Source organism: Prionailurus viverrinus, chromosome A1 (genome assembly GCF_022837055.1).
Source record: "Prionailurus viverrinus isolate Anna chromosome A1, UM_Priviv_1.0, whole genome shotgun sequence".
Lineage (NCBI taxonomy): Eukaryota > Metazoa > Chordata > Mammalia > Carnivora > Felidae > Prionailurus > Prionailurus viverrinus.
In genome coordinates, this window is record NC_062561.1 from 141,806,325 (window position 1) to 141,824,114 (window position 17,790).

Below are 17,790 nucleotides of genomic sequence, written 5' to 3' on the forward strand. Positions count from 1 at the left end.
ACTTAGCTTTGCCATCCGAAACCCTCAACTTGGTTTGGTTGTAGTGCTGAAACCTCAACACAAAGCATGTGTGAACAAGTGAATGGGTCACTTCTCAGTCTGGCCCTGTGTTTTTTGTCAGTGTCTCCTCAGCAGTTACTAACTCCTTCCTCTGCCTTCCCACAGCCCCTTGTCTGTTCCTTTCTGTGTCTTTCATTCTGCCTCTGGATTAATTTTCATTGTTTACATGGGTGCCTTTACCTCTAAGATTAAGTCCTTGACAGTAGAGAATTTGTTAATTCACATTTAAATCTCCCTCAGGACATAGCAAAGTTCTGTACACACAGTAGATAGATAATAAACATTTGCTGAGTATTTTTTGAGTGAATAATGCTAACTGAATTGTTAACTTTCAGATTCCTATAGATTCTGCTACTATAGGTTCTTCCATTTTTTTTTTCCATTTCATTCTTAAAAGTTTTATTATAAACTAATTTTAGAATCTGGGAAACTTACCCAAGTAAAAAAAAGGGGGAGTGGGTGAGTGGGTGGGAAATTACCTGTTATCTCTCAACCATATATACGACCCATATATATTATAGTGTTTATCCAGGCTATTTTCTATGCATATGTACACACATATAAAGATGAAATAAAGTGTTTTGCAATTTGATTTTTCACAGTAAAAGTGTATAATCTATATGCATTTAAATATAATTAATATATCCACATATTACCATCTTGACAGCTACAGAGTGTTTCACTATACAGAGATACTTTATAGTTCTACATTATAGTAATTTTCAATTTTTGTCTTTTCAAAGACAGCGAAGATCTTGTTTCTTGGCCACAGCTATCTTGTTAGCTTGAGGCCCTCTTGTCAAAAAGACTCAAGATGTCCTGTGTAGTTACAGCTACCTGTAAATCCATCATGACCTAGGGGTGCCTGGATGGCTCTGTCAGTTAAGCGTCCAACTTCGGCTCAGGTCATGATCTCATGGTTTGTGGTTTGAGCCCCATGTTGGGCTCTGTGCTGACAGCTCAGAGCCTGGAGCCTGTTTCGGATTCTGTGTCTTCCTCTCTCTCTGACCCTCCCCTGTTCATGATCTGTCTCTCTCTGTCTCAAAAGTAAAATAAAACATTAAAAAAAAATTTTAAGCCATCATGACCTAGATGGATTTACCTGGTGGTTGATTGCATGAGATCTTTTTTGTATCCTTAACCAAATTGTGTGGAATTCAATTAAGAAAACTGCACTCATTCATTAAATCTACTTCATTCTTTTTTTTTAAGAATTTTATTTTTTTATTTTTTTAATGTTTATTTATTTGAGAGAGAGAAAGAGAGCGCGAACGGCAGAGGGGTAGAGAAGAGAGGGAGAGAGAGAATCTGAAGCAGGCTCTACACTGTCAGCACAGACCCTGATGCAGGGCTTGAACCCACAAACCATGAAATCGTGACCTGAGCCAAAGTTGGACGCTTAACCGACTGAGCCACTCAGGCACCCTTACTTCGTCCTTTTGATAAGGCAAATGTATCTGAGAATATATTAGACTTCAAAATGAGCATTCATGTCCTATGACACTTCGTATCTGAGTGGGATTCATTGTCTATAAAAGTCTCTTGGGAACTTCAAGCTCTGGGTCAATTGTAAAGAAACACTGATGAAATTGAAATAGTCACAATGAATCAAACAAAAAAAATAAAGGTGAGAATTCATCAAATACTCAAAAATGTTAATGATTTCACACTAGTTTCTTTCCTTTTTTTTCTCCCTCTTTGAAAATGATCATCAATCTGTGTAGTATTTTACATAGATAAACTTAAACCCCACTCTAAATACTTTATCTTTAGTCATTGGCTGATTAAATCAAACTCTGCTGGGGGTATCTGGCTGGCTTAGTCAGAAAAGCATGTGACTCTTGATCTCGGGGTCGTGAGTTTGAGCCCCATGTTTGGTCTACAGGTTACGTAAATAAATAAAACTTAAAAAAAAAAAAAACCAAGCCACCCAACTCTGCTGGTTTTCCTCCCTCTAGGCAGTCAGGCAGGCCAGGGTGGAGTTGGTGACCCCCTCCCTGTTACAGAAAAGCCTGCTCTGCAGAGACAGTTTAGGGTGAGGAAATGGAGACTATGGCGATAACCAGCTGAGGAAGACACATCACAGTCTCTTCCTATCCATTAACCTAGTCAGAGTACAGCCCATGTCTCACAGTAAACCATGACCTGCCCCAAGCCTCCAAGATGCCCAATTACCAAGAATCCAAAAGACCACGTCACGCTACACCAAATAAAAGAAATAACCAAAGGCAAAAGTAATGGAGAATATTTGGGAAATGGCACAAAGCGGTTGATAAGCCGGTAGAGATCATTGACTCATAACTTATGAATTAAACCCCACAGGCACATAATGTATCAAAGAAAAGTATCGGGTCTCCGAATGTGTTTCTGACATTTTCTAGACCTTGAGATCAGCTATGAATACTCAGTCCAGCGCTGTTCACTGCCGCTGTAATTAAGACTAAGTGAAGCGAAAAGGCTTCTAACAGATGTGTCATAGAAAATGTTGTGATTCATCTGCTTACAATGCAATTAGAATCTGGAAATATGTTGCCAATTTCTTTGCCATTAGAGAGGACTGAATTGTACAAAATACATTGTGTGTTATTTATGACTCATGTCTAAGATTTTTCTTGGGAAATGAATTCATTCTTTATATAACTATTAATCTGATACCTGGTGTTCTACATTAGTGAAAAAAGAAGGTGTTGATTTTCTACAATTTGTTGCTGAAGGAAGCCCATAAAATGGAACATTGTCATGTCATTATTTCTTGCTAAAGACCTGTCCCAGTTCCTATACTAAGTGTGCTGCAGATTAACTTTCAAGCAGTGTAGGGTAATTGAATTTATTGATGTATTTTTCAAAAACTTATTGGAACCTAGAAACATTCTATGAGTAGCAGGAATCATTATTTTGTCTGAAGATTCCCTATGTTGGAGGGAGGTTGATAGTACATCAGCTCTGGATTGGAACCACACACATTCTGTGTGAATGACCTTAGGCAGGTTACTTCACCATTTCAACCCTAGTTGCCTCCAGTGTAAAATGGGGATGATAATAATAGTATTGGCCTTGAAGGACTCTTAACTTTCTATTCTGAAATAATTGTAGATTCACAAGAATAGATAGTAAGGTCCCATGTGTCCATTATCTAGCTTACCCCACCAGGGGCATCTTATTTAACTATAATACATGATCAAAACCAAGAAATTAATTGGTATAATACAATTAGAACAATTAGGCCATAGTTCTGACTCATATTTCACCAGTTTTTGCATACACTAATTTTGTTTTTGTTTTTGTTTTCTTTTTTAAAGTAAGCTCTAGGCCCAACATGGGGCTCAAACTCACAACTCCAAGCTTATGAGTGTTTGTGAGTAGTATGCTCTAATGACTAAGCCAGCCAGACGCCGCTCAGATCCTTTTTTTTTTTAGAGTTTTGTGTAGAATTCTGTAGCCCTTTATCACATATAAGCATCACTATGATCAAGATACAAATATGTGGATTAAATAGGGTTAGTCATTTAAGGTGCGTAGCACATGAGGTAGCATATAGAAGGGAACTAAGTGAATGTTACCTGTCAAGATTATTAGGTGAAATCAGATGATCTTGCTTACTCATTCCTTCCTAATTTCATGAGGTGCTTGGTTGGTTGACAGAAATCGTGTTTTAGAAGCTAGAAGCAAAGCACTTGTATTACCCATGTTTCAAAATTGTTTCTATATTTTATGGTGCATTCACATCCCCAAGACTTGCAAGACATAGGGAGTGGCTGCTCTTCCCAAGGTAAGCTAATTCCTGGAGATAGCAAATAACTTGATTGTGGAATTGCCTTTGCTATGCAGACCACACCCCCGTATGTGTCCTTTCATGAGTCTCCTGAAATTATTCCCCCCACCCTCCCCATCAGCTCCTTGACTATAAATCGCCACTTCTCCTTGCATCTGGAGTTGAGTCCAATCTCTTTCTTCTATTGCAGTCGTCTTGGCATCTACACCTAGAACAACGGTCCTAAATAAATTCTTCCTTACGATTGTCAGAGGAACTTTTTTCTTTTAAGAATTCCAAGCCCAGTCTATACTAGAGAACACCAATGTGCATTTTCCAGCATGAAGACAGTTTGAGGGGGCTTCTTGATTGCCTGGAGTGAATGGTGAGGGAGGCATATTAAAGCGTATGCCATTTCTCCCAGTATTTCTTTGTCATTCCTTATATGAAGAACAAAGAGAAATCACATTAAAATTGGTACATGGAAAAGCTTCATCAAAAAATTAAAATAAGATGATCACAATATCCCAGTTATCATTCCATTTATGCAATAAAGTTAACTTAAATGAGGATTCTAAGATGGGGATATACTTTTCAGATAAATGACCTTGCTCCCAGAGCCCTGTGTGTTTCTGAGGGCAGCACTTACCACACTATACCCCCATAATCTCTGTCTGAGGCTCCTCCAGGCCAGGGATGGGACAGGTGGGGATAGGGAGGTGCCCACAGGATCTGGATGATCAGAACCTCCAGGCAATATTTTGTCTCCTATGATATATTACACCTACCAGAAGTTAATTCTCAGGCAGGGGAATCTTTGGGAAATACTAATGCTTTACTGCCACCTTCTGGTCGAAATGTGTTTTGCAATATATCTTCATGTTTTTGGGGTCCCCATAAAAAGGATTTGAGAGAAGTTAAATCCCTGTCAGATCAATCCTATGTTGCCAGTGGCAACCAACATGGATAGAATAGTATATAATTCTTTAAAAACTTTCCAAGGATGTGAATGCATGTATATGTCTATTTATATCACACATGCACAAATGAATTCTGTTTTGAATCCGTAAGGGAATAAACCCCAGAAAATTGTAACTGTATTTCTAGAGGTTTTTAAAAAATAATTTATAAAAAACTTTCACATTTGGCCACTCTATTAATTTGAGAGACAAGTAGGCATGATTAATAAAATGATTTTACAACAATCCCTTAAAAGAAGACGGGGGATTATTGACTAGCCCTTAAATTTCCTTACAGATATTTTGTCCTATTAATCTTTTTAACTTTTCTAGAACAATTCCATATATGCTTTCTTCATTAGTAAGCTTATTTTTGCACTTAAAATATAATTTTGTTTACAAAAGTGACATATACATTTTATGAAAAGATCTATTATGTAGGAAAAAACTTTAATGATCCGCATACATATATATTAATGCCTTGTGCATCATATTCAGTTTATGGTTCAAGATAATGGTGGTGTTAGTGGTGGTGATGATGATGATGATGGTGATAATGTGCGGAGACCTGATGGCATATGGCTAAGAGCACTGCCCATGAAAGCAGATTGTCTGAATTTGAATGGCAGCTCTGGCTCTCACTGGCTGTGTTATTTTAATGAGGTTACTAAACTGTGGACTGTAATTTCTTCATCTGTAAAGTGGAGGTGGTCATGGTCAGAATAGTACCTATCCCACAGGATTGTGATGAGAAACAGGTTAATATGCGTACGGTGCTCAAAGTACTACCTAGCACATAATAGTACGTAAATAAATTCTTTTTGTAAAGTAATTAGACAATGTCTGGTACATAGCAAGCACTACATAAACATTTATTAAAGAAAGCAATAATCATAATAATTAACATTACCATGTGCCAAATGCTAAATTTAGCACCTTACATGCATTATTGTGGTTCATCTACCCGCCAGCCTATGTGAAGGGTATTATTTAATCTCCATTTTGGGAATTAAGAAACTGAAGCACAGTACACTGAAATAACTTGCCCAAAGTCACGCAGTTAGCATATAGCACAGCTAAAATGTAATTAACCTGTCTCTAATTTTTTTCAATGTTTGTTTATTTTTGGGAGTTCAAGTGTGGTCCAAGTGTGACCCCTCATTAGAGTGACCAATGTTTATTTATTTTGGGGGAGGAGCAGAGAGAGAGAGGCAGAGGATCCGAAGCTGGGTCCACACTGTCAGCACAGAGCCCAACGTGGGGCTCAAACTCACATACTGTGAGATCATGACCCAAGCCGAAGTCAGAGGCTTAACCACCTGAGTCACCCAGGCGCCCCTAACCTGTCTCTTTCTAAAAGTTACTTTACTCATCCACACACATCCCTTTGCATTTATACCACTTCACTAATTTATCAAGTTAATCTTACACTCAAATAGTGTAAGTTAGAGGTCCTCTCTAACCCTAATGAGCTGCATAAACACCAAATTTTGTCTTTCTCTTTTAGGGTTTTGGCATATATCAGATGAGCCTTAGTTTATTCATAACTGTGTTATATCAAGATACATTTAGTGGGAAACTAAATACCATGACTGTTTAATCAACATGTGATGATAACAAAGAAGTGGTTAGGCCCACATTCTGTCCTTATTCTTCCAGAGACTGTTTCAACAAATTAATGCCATGACTTTTGTGATTAAAGAATCCTTCATTGTGATCTCCCATTAAATTCTCATGGACTAAAGCAAGGCAAAAAGTACATGTACTATAATCAATGATAGGATCATGTCCAGGCCCTGTCTCAAAACATAAAGAAGGTAGATATGTATTCTTGGCACTCTGATACGTCCTTTGCTTAATTTTAATTTTCTGTCTTATATTCTTAAATACTTTTAATTATTACAAGAGAAGTCAATAGCTATTGCTCTATCTTGGGGAGAGAAGGGCAGGGAGGGAAGAAGACTCTTCCGGCATCACGATACATTCAGTCGGCAACCCACACGTCAAGGACAAGTGTGCAATGCTTCTACACATGCACTCTGCTGGGGTGTCCAGTCTAGGACCCCCTCAGTCCTCTCCCTATCCAAGGGGTTCCCGGGTGTCTTGGGAGTATTGTATGCACTGGGCAGCAAAGTGGGGAGAAAGGGTGGTCTGCAAGGCCTCCTAGGTGATCAGTGGGGAGAGAATGCAGTAGCAATGGAGTCCTCATGGATCCCAAGGGAAGACAGTTACCAGAGTCCTCTGGTGCAGGTGGTGGAGACATTCCCTTGAGTCAAAGTAGGGCAAATGACAAGTGATGATGGCTCAGTTTCCAAGCAGTTCTTGGGCCCTGCATCCATAGCCTTCATGGTGGTCCTTCCTCAGATCTACCTGCCCACCTCTTCCAGGCCAGTGTGCACTCTCTCTTCTAGAGCAATGTTTCCTTGCTCCAACCCAGCCCCTAAACCTATCCTTTAGTTTAGCTCCTTAACTTCTCTAAGGACATTTCCTTTATTTTCTCTGATAATTTTTAGCACTTTTGTCCTTTAAGCATAACTTCCATTACATTTTTAGACTTGTGGTTCTTTGGGATAAATTGCATTCAATGGATGATATGTCTCTAGTGATAGAGTAATCTTGTTTTGTAATTAAACTTTTATGTGATTTCTTAAGCACTGTCTATCTCTCCCACTAGACTGTAAATGACAGTGAACTCGCTCTATTTTCATTCACCATTGTACCCCCGGAGAGCCCAGTAGTGTGCCTGGAACATAGCTGGTGTTCCCTAAATATTTGTTGGACAAATAGATGTTGCCCAATTTTGCTTTTAAAGCCCACCTTGATGATTTTTTTAATGTTTATTTATTTTAGAAAGAGAGAGTTGGGGAGGGGCAGAGAGAGAAAGGGAGAGAATCCCAAGCAGGTTCTGCTTGCATTGTCAGTGTAGAGCCCCCTGGGGGGCTCGAACTCATGAACCATGAGATCATGACTTGAGCCAAAAATCAAGAGTTTGGTGCTCAACTGACTGGGCCACCCAGGTGCCCCCATATTGAGGATTTTATTCATATTTTAGAAATAAAGATGAAGGAGAATATTGGCTGAACCATACTAAAGACCTATGTCTTCTTCTGTGTCCCCAAAGTCTCCAGTTCTTACCCAGACAAGTTAAAGCTTTATCACACATGATTGTTTCATTGATGGGTTATGGCACCTGGAATAGTTGTGTTGAGGATTATGAAGGATAGGGAGAATAAGAAGAAAGAGAAGCATTGAGGATTTTGAAGTCAAGCCTGGCCTCAACAGGATCCTTCTTTCTATCCTTCTGGTTTGCTTTCCTTAGGGTGTGGTGTTCATGTTCATGATTGCTTCATGGTCACAATGAAGCTGCTCTACCTCCAGCATAATCACCACTTTCCAGATAGGGAGATAAAAAGAAAGACAAGGGCAAAGACAAAAGGTTGAATCTATCATTTTTTATTGGAAAGCAATAGTTTCGCAGGGACCTTGCCTCTAGACTTCTAATTACAACCTCATTGGTCCTAAGTATGTCACATGGTCACCCAGCTGCAAGGAAGGGTGAGAAATACAGGTATTAGGTATTGTTGCTACACTAAACAAAATTTGGGTTCTCTTGTAAGAAGAAAGGAGAATGTCTATTGGATTGACCACTAGCAATGTCTGACACACACACACACAAAAACATTTTAAAGTTAAATCCAGGAAGGGTTTAAGTCCCATGATCTTTGAAGACAACACTGTGAATGAAGTCAACATTCTGAATAGAAGTTTTTTACAGGCTAAGTCTCAGGACAAAGATGTTTATGTTCCCAGCATTAGACAATTAGACATAGTTCAGAATAGGCTGGCTTGAGTGATTTTAAAGAATTAGCCAGGCACCTTCTCACTTACGCTGTAGGATGCCTGAAAGTCACCACCAAGCAATGAACGGCCTCAAAAGAATTTAGCAGGATGTATAGTTGCTAGTTTTTGCATTTTTTATCAAATTTTAACACTAACAATTCCTGACCTGATGACCAGGTGCATTCAAAGAAGCACTGTTCAAACAGCCTAGAATAGTCTAAAATCCCTAACCTTCAACTTGCACACCTTGAAAACTATTTAAGGGGAATCATTTCATACTACCCAGCAACAGCTCAGGCATCCCTTATTCTCTCCAGTTCGCTTCCAGATTTTGTTGTATTTTACAAAAGTATCAATCTACATGAATTGGAACTTTTTTTTTAATGGTCCTTCAAAGTGGAGTTTGAGAAAGTACTGTTCCAGTCTAAAGCACTGATTTTGCATCTTGAAAACCTAGAATTGGTCCAGTGGAGACAGATTCTCCTTAGAGTCAGCATTCTGAATATCAGTGATTTGTGTGGGGAGTAGTGATTTGGGTGGAGGAGGGGCACATGGGAAAATTTACAATATGGTAATTTTTTAAAATGTTTGTTTGTTTATTTATTTATTTATTTATTTATTTTGAGAGAGCAAGAGAGAGAGAGTGAAAGCAGGGGAGGGCAGAGAGGGAGAGAGAGAATCCCAAGCAGGCTTTGCACTGTCAGTGCAGAGCCTGATGTGGGGCTCGAACTCACAAACTGCAAGATCATGACCCAAGGTGAAATCAAGAATCAGATGCTTAACCAACTGAGCCACCCAGGTGTCCCTACAATATGGTAACTTTTAAGTTCAGTGTACAATCATAAAATGAAGGTGCAAAATCCAAGTATTTCAGTTGGGGGTGGAGAAGAGAGGCTTGCCTCGTTTCCTTTGGCCTCCTTCCTTTACCATCACTCCAGTGTTTTAGTGTTACACCCACTCATTCTTTCCTTGGGTCTCCAGTGGGTGGAAATAGGTAATGGTCAATTGACCAAAAGTAATATGGAGCAATAAATTAGAACTATTGAAATGCTATGGCTCCCCAGATATTCTTGTGTGACATCAAACAGTAGGATCAGATAAGAGAGAGTTTGCTACCCATTGGATCCAAGATAAATTATGACAGGTGAATGTTCATTAAGTATAGAATTGATGACATTCTAAATGAAATTGGATATAAATCAAGTTTTACATACTTGACAATATTCTTCTCTTGCAGGATATAGGAATATCTCTGGTACTTGGACTCTAGCCTGCTGAAACTTACAGGTTCCTGGAGTGGCTCTAGATCAGGTTGAGTATCAGTTAGTTATTGCTACATAAAAAATATCCCCAAACTCAGTGGCTTCCAGTAAACATTATTTATTATTTCTCACAAGCCTGGGGTGAGGAGGGCTCTGGCTGATGTCTGCTGGGATTGCCAACTGTCTAAGGGTTTCCTGGGATCTCTGCTATAGGATGACTTAGCTGGATTATCTTAGCTGGAACGAATCTGTTCTATGTGTCATTTATCCCCCATCTAAGACCAGCAGACATACCTGAGTATGTTCCTCTCTTGGCAATGGAAGAAATCCAAGAAAGCAAGCAGAAATAATAAGGCCTCTTGAGATGTAGGCTCAGAACTAGTCCACTGTTCTGGAAATCACCTCACTCAACTAGCCAAAGCAAATCACATGGCCAAATCCAGATTCAAAGGTGGAGGGTAGTTTCTGACTCTTTAGCAAAGGGAGCATACAGCCATTCTGGAAAACAATGTAGTGGCAAAGAGTGAAATGTTCTCCCTAGGAACCAGAGGTCACATGCCTTGCTACATGTTCCGAAGAAATGAATGCACAGGCCAACAAAGTGGGATGAACAAGGGTTTCCATTGTGGTATCAATGGAGAATAATTGATATCTCAATAGGAGATAACTTAGATGTTGACAACTAATGGATAAATTAAATGTGGTATACTTACACTTTGGAATACTATGGAGCACTTAGATGTATACATAGCAATATATATGAATTTTAAAAACATCTCTTAATGTGGAAAAATAAGAAACAATGTAGGATTTAAAACCAAATATGATTTATGTAAAATGAATGCACACACAAAACATATAAGGATAGATTTATATGTAAAGACATATAGGAATGCCTGGCTGGCTCAGATAGAAGAGCATGGGACTCGATCTTGGGGTCATGAATTTGAGCCCCATGTTGGGTGTAGAGATGACTAAAAAAAAAGTAAATAAACTTGAAGACATATAGCAGACACATGAGAGTGGTTACCCATTGGCAGAAAGGAGGTAATGGGACTGGGGACTGGGGATATAGAGTGACACTAGGAACCATTCACGGGCCAGTGTTGATAATGTGTCGTGAACTAAGAACTATGACTAAAATCTGAGGTACAAAATAATGACTAAGAAAAAAAACATTACAAAAGTAAAATGAAATTGTGAAGAGCATCACGTAGTATGCTTCTCTAGGGCACTGGCCCTGCCCACTATAGTAAGTAACTGTTGTTCTGAAAACTACCTGTGGTAAAAACTGATGATCAACTACTCACCATATATATTCTCTCCCATTCTTATAGAACCCTTTATTATTGGGAATAAACACAATTCCTAGCCACACTTGTAGCAAAGGTGGGTATTGAGATATAAACAGAAGTCATTGAGTGGAGCTTCGGGAACGTTCTCTTGTACCTTGCTATCTTATACAATGAATTGACTGGAAGGGTGGAAATAATGCTCTGAAACTAGCAGAACACAGAGACAGAGCCTGGTTCCTGAAGACCTGGTAAAGCCACTATACCAGTTCTGGAAGCCTGTATCCATACATCTTTAATGTAATAGAATAAACTCCTAGTTTGTTTACTGTAGAGTAACAGCTGTTACTAACCTTAATGCAATTACTGACACACTAGGCTTCCTCTTTTTTTCTTTAAAAATGAAATTGTCATTCTTTTCTTCCAGACTAATGGTCAGAAGTTATAGAATAGCAGCATGATGAAGCCAGAATTTAGGCTTAAATGGATTACCTTTAAGACAAACGAAAGAAACACTTTTTCAAGTTGTAGCTAATAAATATTTATTCATTCAATAGCTAATAGTTAAAACTTGAAATTTCCCATCTGTAAAATGAGAACCTAGGAAGTGAGCTCTGTCTCAAAGCTACCTTATAGGTGGTATTCATGGGATTTCTTACCCCCCAAAGGTGGACAGAGTGGAAGATACAGCTTTTATTTGAAAAGGTTTTGATAAATTATTGACCAGAGTCATAATGCATTAAGGTAAGTCTGATTTCTTGGTTTTTTCGCAGGATATCTCTATTTTACATGAGGGAGGACATACTGTGCCTTCTCACTAAATATCCTTTGATGGCTAGGATATCACTGTTACCTTGACATAGGGTGCCTTGTAGAAGGGCTCTTAGGGACTAAAGTATAATGTATGCAGGACTGAGAAAGGGGAGATCCCCACTGCAGAACTCACTGCCTGTGACTGAAGTTGTGGGCAGTGCAAGTGACAAAAAAGCAAACTAGGACATCAAACGGAATTCTTTTGTTTGGCTGTGTTCAGCAAACACTTAAGGAAAGCTGCTCTGTGACAGGCACTGTGCTGGACCCTGGGAAAGGACTGGCGAGGCATAGTTGCTGACCTCCAAAGGTCTCAGGCACATCCTCCTGAGCTCAGGCTGTAATTCTAATTGACCGTGGTGAAAGAAAGATACTTCAAGAGGCCCTCATCAGTTTAAAGGCTGGTGAACAAATGCCTGTTCTACACAGGTGAAGCAGCACATAAATCTGCTGAAACAGAGCATTTTTCTCTCCCGTTTTCACAGGATATAACTGCTTATTTTCTCACCAGAGATGTTCCTCTCTGCAACTCGGCTCAGACTTAATGAATCTGCTTTCATCTCCTGGGGGCCTCAACTCACAAAATCAGCAGAAATGGTAAGTAAGCAGAGCATCCGAAAACTATTTTCTAGTCCTTGTCTGGCATGATCTCTATAAACCATGACAAATTATTTCTGGAGTTTCAGTGTTCTCATCTGTGAAATGAGGAGCTAGAAAGTGGACTCTGTGCAAAAAGCGTGAAAACTTTTTGCTAGTAGGTGAAGGGGTTTAGGACAGTTACTGCCCCCCTCCCAATATGCCACTTTGCCATGTGGATTATCCTGAGCTGAAGTCACTCGAGGCCCTGAGAGCTCGAAGAAATTTTTGTCCTTCCTTACCCACAGAAGAACCTAAATTGGGTCTTTTCCAGAATAAGGGTTTTTAACAGAGATAAATTTTATCCGAGTGACCCATCTGCATGGTAGGGCAAACATCTAATTACCAAACATCTACCCATTTTATCATTCTATGGAAGTGCATTCCTTTCCTCTTAAGTCCCAGACCTCTACCTTCTTTTTAGTTCAGAATGACATAAAAACCTCATTTTGCTTATCTTTGAAATTTCCTCTTCTATGTGCATTTCCCCATACCTACGCCTATTAAATTTGATTTTTCTCTTGTTAGTATGTCTCATGTGAATTTGATTCTTAGAGCAGCTATAAGGACCTTTGAGGAGACACGAATTCTTGCTCCCTGACTTAGGCAAGTGCAAAAAACGCAACCAGAGGAAGCGACCTTCAACCTAGCTTCCAGGGCCTCGCACACAGTTTCATACCGATTCTCTTCAGGCGCACAGAGAGGTTCGGTGGTAAGGTAGAGAGAATGCGCATGTGTCGTAAGGCCCTTCCCGGTTCCCGTAGTTTCCTTTTAGGCTTTGGCCCCGCCCACCACCAGCGTTTCCGGCTCGGCCCAGGAAGCTTCCGAGTTTCTGGCCACTGCTCTTCTGGCCGACCATTTCGCCAACGTTTTTTTCAGCTTTTTCGGTTGTGGGGAAGGTAGCTGCCAATAAAGTTTCCCCGTTTCAAAGTCTGGCGGATTGGGCCGGGCTCATCCTCTGTCCCCTTGCTTATTGCCCACAGTCTTTCTAGGCTACTGGCAAGGAGCTTTAAGGTGTCATGGCCGGGGGCCGATCGGGCCCGGCCGGTCTGAGGCCAACTTCGGTTGCCCGCGGGCTCTCATGGCTTTTGGTCCCGCCGGCGACCACCTCAGCGTGAGCGCAGTCCCTCCACGCCCGCCGGCCGCCTTGCGCAAGACTCCATGGCCTCCGAGGCTCCGTCGCCTTCGCTGTCGCCGTCGTCACCACCCTCCCCCGAGCCTGAACTGGCCCAGCTGAGGCGGAAGGTGGAGAAGTTGGAATGCGAGTTGCGGAGCTGCAAGCGGCAGGTGCGGGAGATCGAGAAGCTGCTGCATCACACGGAGCGGCTGTACCAGAGCGCAGAGAGCAACAACCAGGAGCTCCGCACCCAGGTGCGCGGTCCGCTTCCAGCCTCGTGCCCCATTGCACCCAAGGCGATGCCTCCGGAGCCTTTGATAGCCTTGGAAGGGCTGCCTGGCAGGGGCCCAGAACTGCTTTATAGAGTTACCTGAAATAAAAGTTCAGTGCTGTTACAAATCCAAGTACTTTTGGAACTAGCCTAAGAGTTTGGGTTCCTCGATTTAGACAAGTGCGTGAGCTGATGGTGGGAAGTGAACTTCATTACCTTAGTTTTTGTTCTCATTTGTAACGTTCCCTTGGCGTTAGGAATATTTATACTATTTTTTCTAGATCGTTTTTGAGTTTGTTAAAGCTCTGGCCTTGAAGTAGGATCCCATTTATCACTCACTTGGTGTGAACTGATGTTGAGCCTCGGTTGGCCATAAAATGAGAATGTTGGTACCACACAAGCAAATTAAGCGTGAGCAAATGGTTTTAGAGTTTTACACACTGTTGAACGCTATATATTTGCCAGGTTGTTATTCTGGGCATTTACCATCTTGAGTTTTCTGGTGAAAGTAGGGAGGCCCATACTGTCTTTGTTAGAGACTTTAACCAGCTGACTTCATTTCCATAAAATGGAGTAAGCATAAATATTTAAGCAGTCACACTTCTTTTTTTCTCACTTTTAAAAACGAGCATATTTTTTTTTCCTCAGCTTGATTTGTTGGGCAGTTACACTCTCCCAACAAGTTATTTCCCTTTAATTATTAATGTCAGTTAAATTGTCTAGTTCTTTGTGATATACTGGTACATTTCCCAAAATTGCACATAAAGGCTCTACATGAAATGGTAGCAAACTTTGTTATGCTTTGTTATCAAATGATCTGTGAAAATAACTGCCGAGATGCAGTGACTTGCGTGTCCGTTGTATAGGTTGTTGATAGGACGTTATAGAAAATATATTTGTTTGCTCAGTAACTAGTTCTTGAACACTTAACATGAATGCATAAGGACTGTGCTAGGAGATTACTCAAATAGTTAAAATATGAGGGAAGGGGAGCAAAATATGACAGCCTTTAAAAAAAAAAAACCTTTTATAATTATAAATTGTTAAAGTACTGCTTGTTACAGAGATCTAAAAGAACATTTTTTAGTCTTCGAAGAGCCAGCATTTTGTTACTAGTATTAATTTGATATGGTGGTCTTAACATGAAAATTGGAATGCATAAAAAACCATGAGTCTACTGTTGATAGTAACTCCTCTTTACCCTCCTCCTAGTGAGCCTCCCCTGGTGGTGGGTATGGTTTCAATGTTAACGGTCATCCCAAATCACTAGTATTTTATTTGGAGTGGCTTGAGAATTGAGGGTGAACTGATAAACATAATACAGGTTTGGGAGTCAAAAGAACTTTGTGCAAATTACTTTGTTCAGATTTCTCATGCAAAAGGGTGATTAGGGTCACTATTTTGTAAGGTTTTTGGAAGAATTAATGAGAGGTTATCCAGAGTACCAAGTTTAGTGCCAAGGATGTAGCAAATACTAAATAAATTATCTAGTAATAGTGGTAGGAGCCAGGACTGGGGCAAGGCAATCAGTAACCCAGGGCAAAAAATTTAAGGAGTACTCATTGTCTGGTACAGACCGTCTACTTCTGTGAAGCTGAGAATGAGTGCCTCCTTAAATTTTGTGGTCTTGGTGCCTTGTTTGGTTCACTCTAGTTCCACTGGGTGGTACTAATAGGATCTGATAACTAATGAGGTGGCTAGATAATCTGTGTGTAATCAGATTAACACCTTTCGACTTTTAAGCTTTATGTGTCATTAAATATTTAACTTTTTCATTTTTTCTTTTTGTTTTTTAGTTTTATGCCTATAATAGACGTTGTCTCACACTGAGATCTTTCCCAAATGAGATGTATTTATGGGATTGCTTCTCATCTGCTTATGGGTGTTTCCATACTGCTGCTCTGACCTTGGCATTCACTGAGGCACAGGGAGGATAGATAGCCCCCTGAGGCACACCTCCATTCCCTTTTGCTGCAGTTACTTAGTCATGAGACTGTTTAAAGAACAGACTGTTTAAAGAACGTGTCTGCTGTTTAAAGAAAAAAAGTACATGAAAGCATATGAGTATTAATATATTTAGGTGAATAGTTAATTCCAGGTGGAGGACACTGAATGATACTAGATAGCTTCATCTGATGAGTAAGAATTAATGTTTTTTTAAATTAATTCTTTAGGGAGAACTGATTAAAATTTTAGTATAAAAACATTTGTATTGTTAGAAATAAGGGATCCTTTTTGAAAAGTCTTGTTAATTTAATTCATCTGATTTTTGGAGGAAATATTTTGAGATTTGGCAAGAGAGTATAAGAATAAAAACATCTCTGGACTGCCTGGCTGGCTCAGTCGGAAGACCTTGTGACTCTTGGTCTGGGAGTTGTGAGTTCAAGCCCCATATTGGGTATAGAGATTACTTAAATTAAAAAAATTTTAAAAACCTAAAAAAAAGAAAACATTTCCCTATGCAAATGTGAAAGGTGAAAGAAAGTCAGTTATAGCATTTTTTATTTTTATGAAAAGGGGACTAGCAGCTTTGGTGCTTCTCTAAAACTTTTACCAAGAAATACAATTCTTATAATTTCAGGAGCATGGTGTGTATATTATTAGGTTGCTATACGATTTATTTTCCTTAAGTCTTGTTTTCTTTTAGGTAGAAGAGCTCAGTAAAATACTCCATTGTGAGAGAAACGAGGATAATAAAAAGTCTGATGTAGAAGTACAAACGGAGAACCACCCTCCTTGGTCAATCTCAGGTATTCAGCTTATAATGAAGTTATCTTAATGCTGTTACATTCACATCCTGCTAAGGCAGAGTTTTCTTTAGACTTAAAATAGACAAATATGGAAATAAACATGAGAACTGTTACATTGACTTCTCTCCATATGATTTGGTGTTTTCAGGTAATCTGTATGCTGCTCTGGTGGGAAAATAGAAATGTCATTCCTGTAAATATGTAGTATTGCTAATATGTTTTCAGTGGCACATTAACTGAGTAATGTTTGCCATGCTGTGAACCATCTACTCATATCTGGCCTTCCTTGTGACCAGGCACATGTGTTTTCTTGTTGATGCATTCCACTTAGTGTTGTGTTCAGTGCCATTCTCTTAGGCTCTTGTGAGAGTGATGAGCTCACAGCTATGACCTCATCAATGACATTGTGAGGCAAAATAACTGAGCAACTGAGTTTTAATAAATACGGATCACAAGAAATGATCTTTGCATTAAGTTTTGCTTTTTTTAAATTCAGTATGTGATTTGACTAAATTGTTAAACACAGCAGCAGAATTAACATTACATATATGCATGATGTATATATATCATATATAATATGATCACATGTGTTATATATATATGATATATAATATAACGTATTATATATATATGATATATAATATGACGTATGTAACATGATCACATATATATATATATGTATATATATACACACATTTAAGTCAGCATCATGAGAGAAACTTGACCAAAAAAAATCAGCTTGATCTTTATCCCATGATCATTTGATAGGCAACTATATTAAGGTCGTCGTACGTGATGAGAAGCTCATTTCTTTTGACAGAACACGACCTATATACCTTTTTTCTTTTTTTACTCTTGCTATGGAAAAATCCAAATCTACCACTTTTTTTCCTTTTTAGTTTGACAGCGGGGGTACTGAAGGTGATGTTACAATCAAAGATACCTACTTCTGCAGATTTATCTGCACTATCCATTTTAATCTGTTAAATTGTATACAGTTATAAAAATACATTATGTTTGCCTTGTGTGCTGTTTTGTGTTC

The 17,790-nt window shown here is 39.3% G+C and overlaps 1 protein-coding gene across 1 annotated transcript in view; it reads left to right on the forward strand.

The window, feature by feature from the left end:
• Positions 1-13,410: 13,410 nt before the first annotated feature.
• Positions 13,411-17,790, forward strand: part of AGGF1 (angiogenic factor with G-patch and FHA domains 1) — a 28,772-nt gene continuing 24,392 nt past the window's right edge. Inside the window, exons 1-2 of the mRNA XM_047868087.1 lie at positions 13,411-13,981; positions 16,646-16,748. Coding sequence (XP_047724043.1) covers positions 13,772-13,981; positions 16,646-16,748 — 313 coding nt within the window. The 5' untranslated portion in view covers positions 13,411-13,771. The remainder of the gene's footprint in view (positions 13,982-16,645; positions 16,749-17,790) is intronic.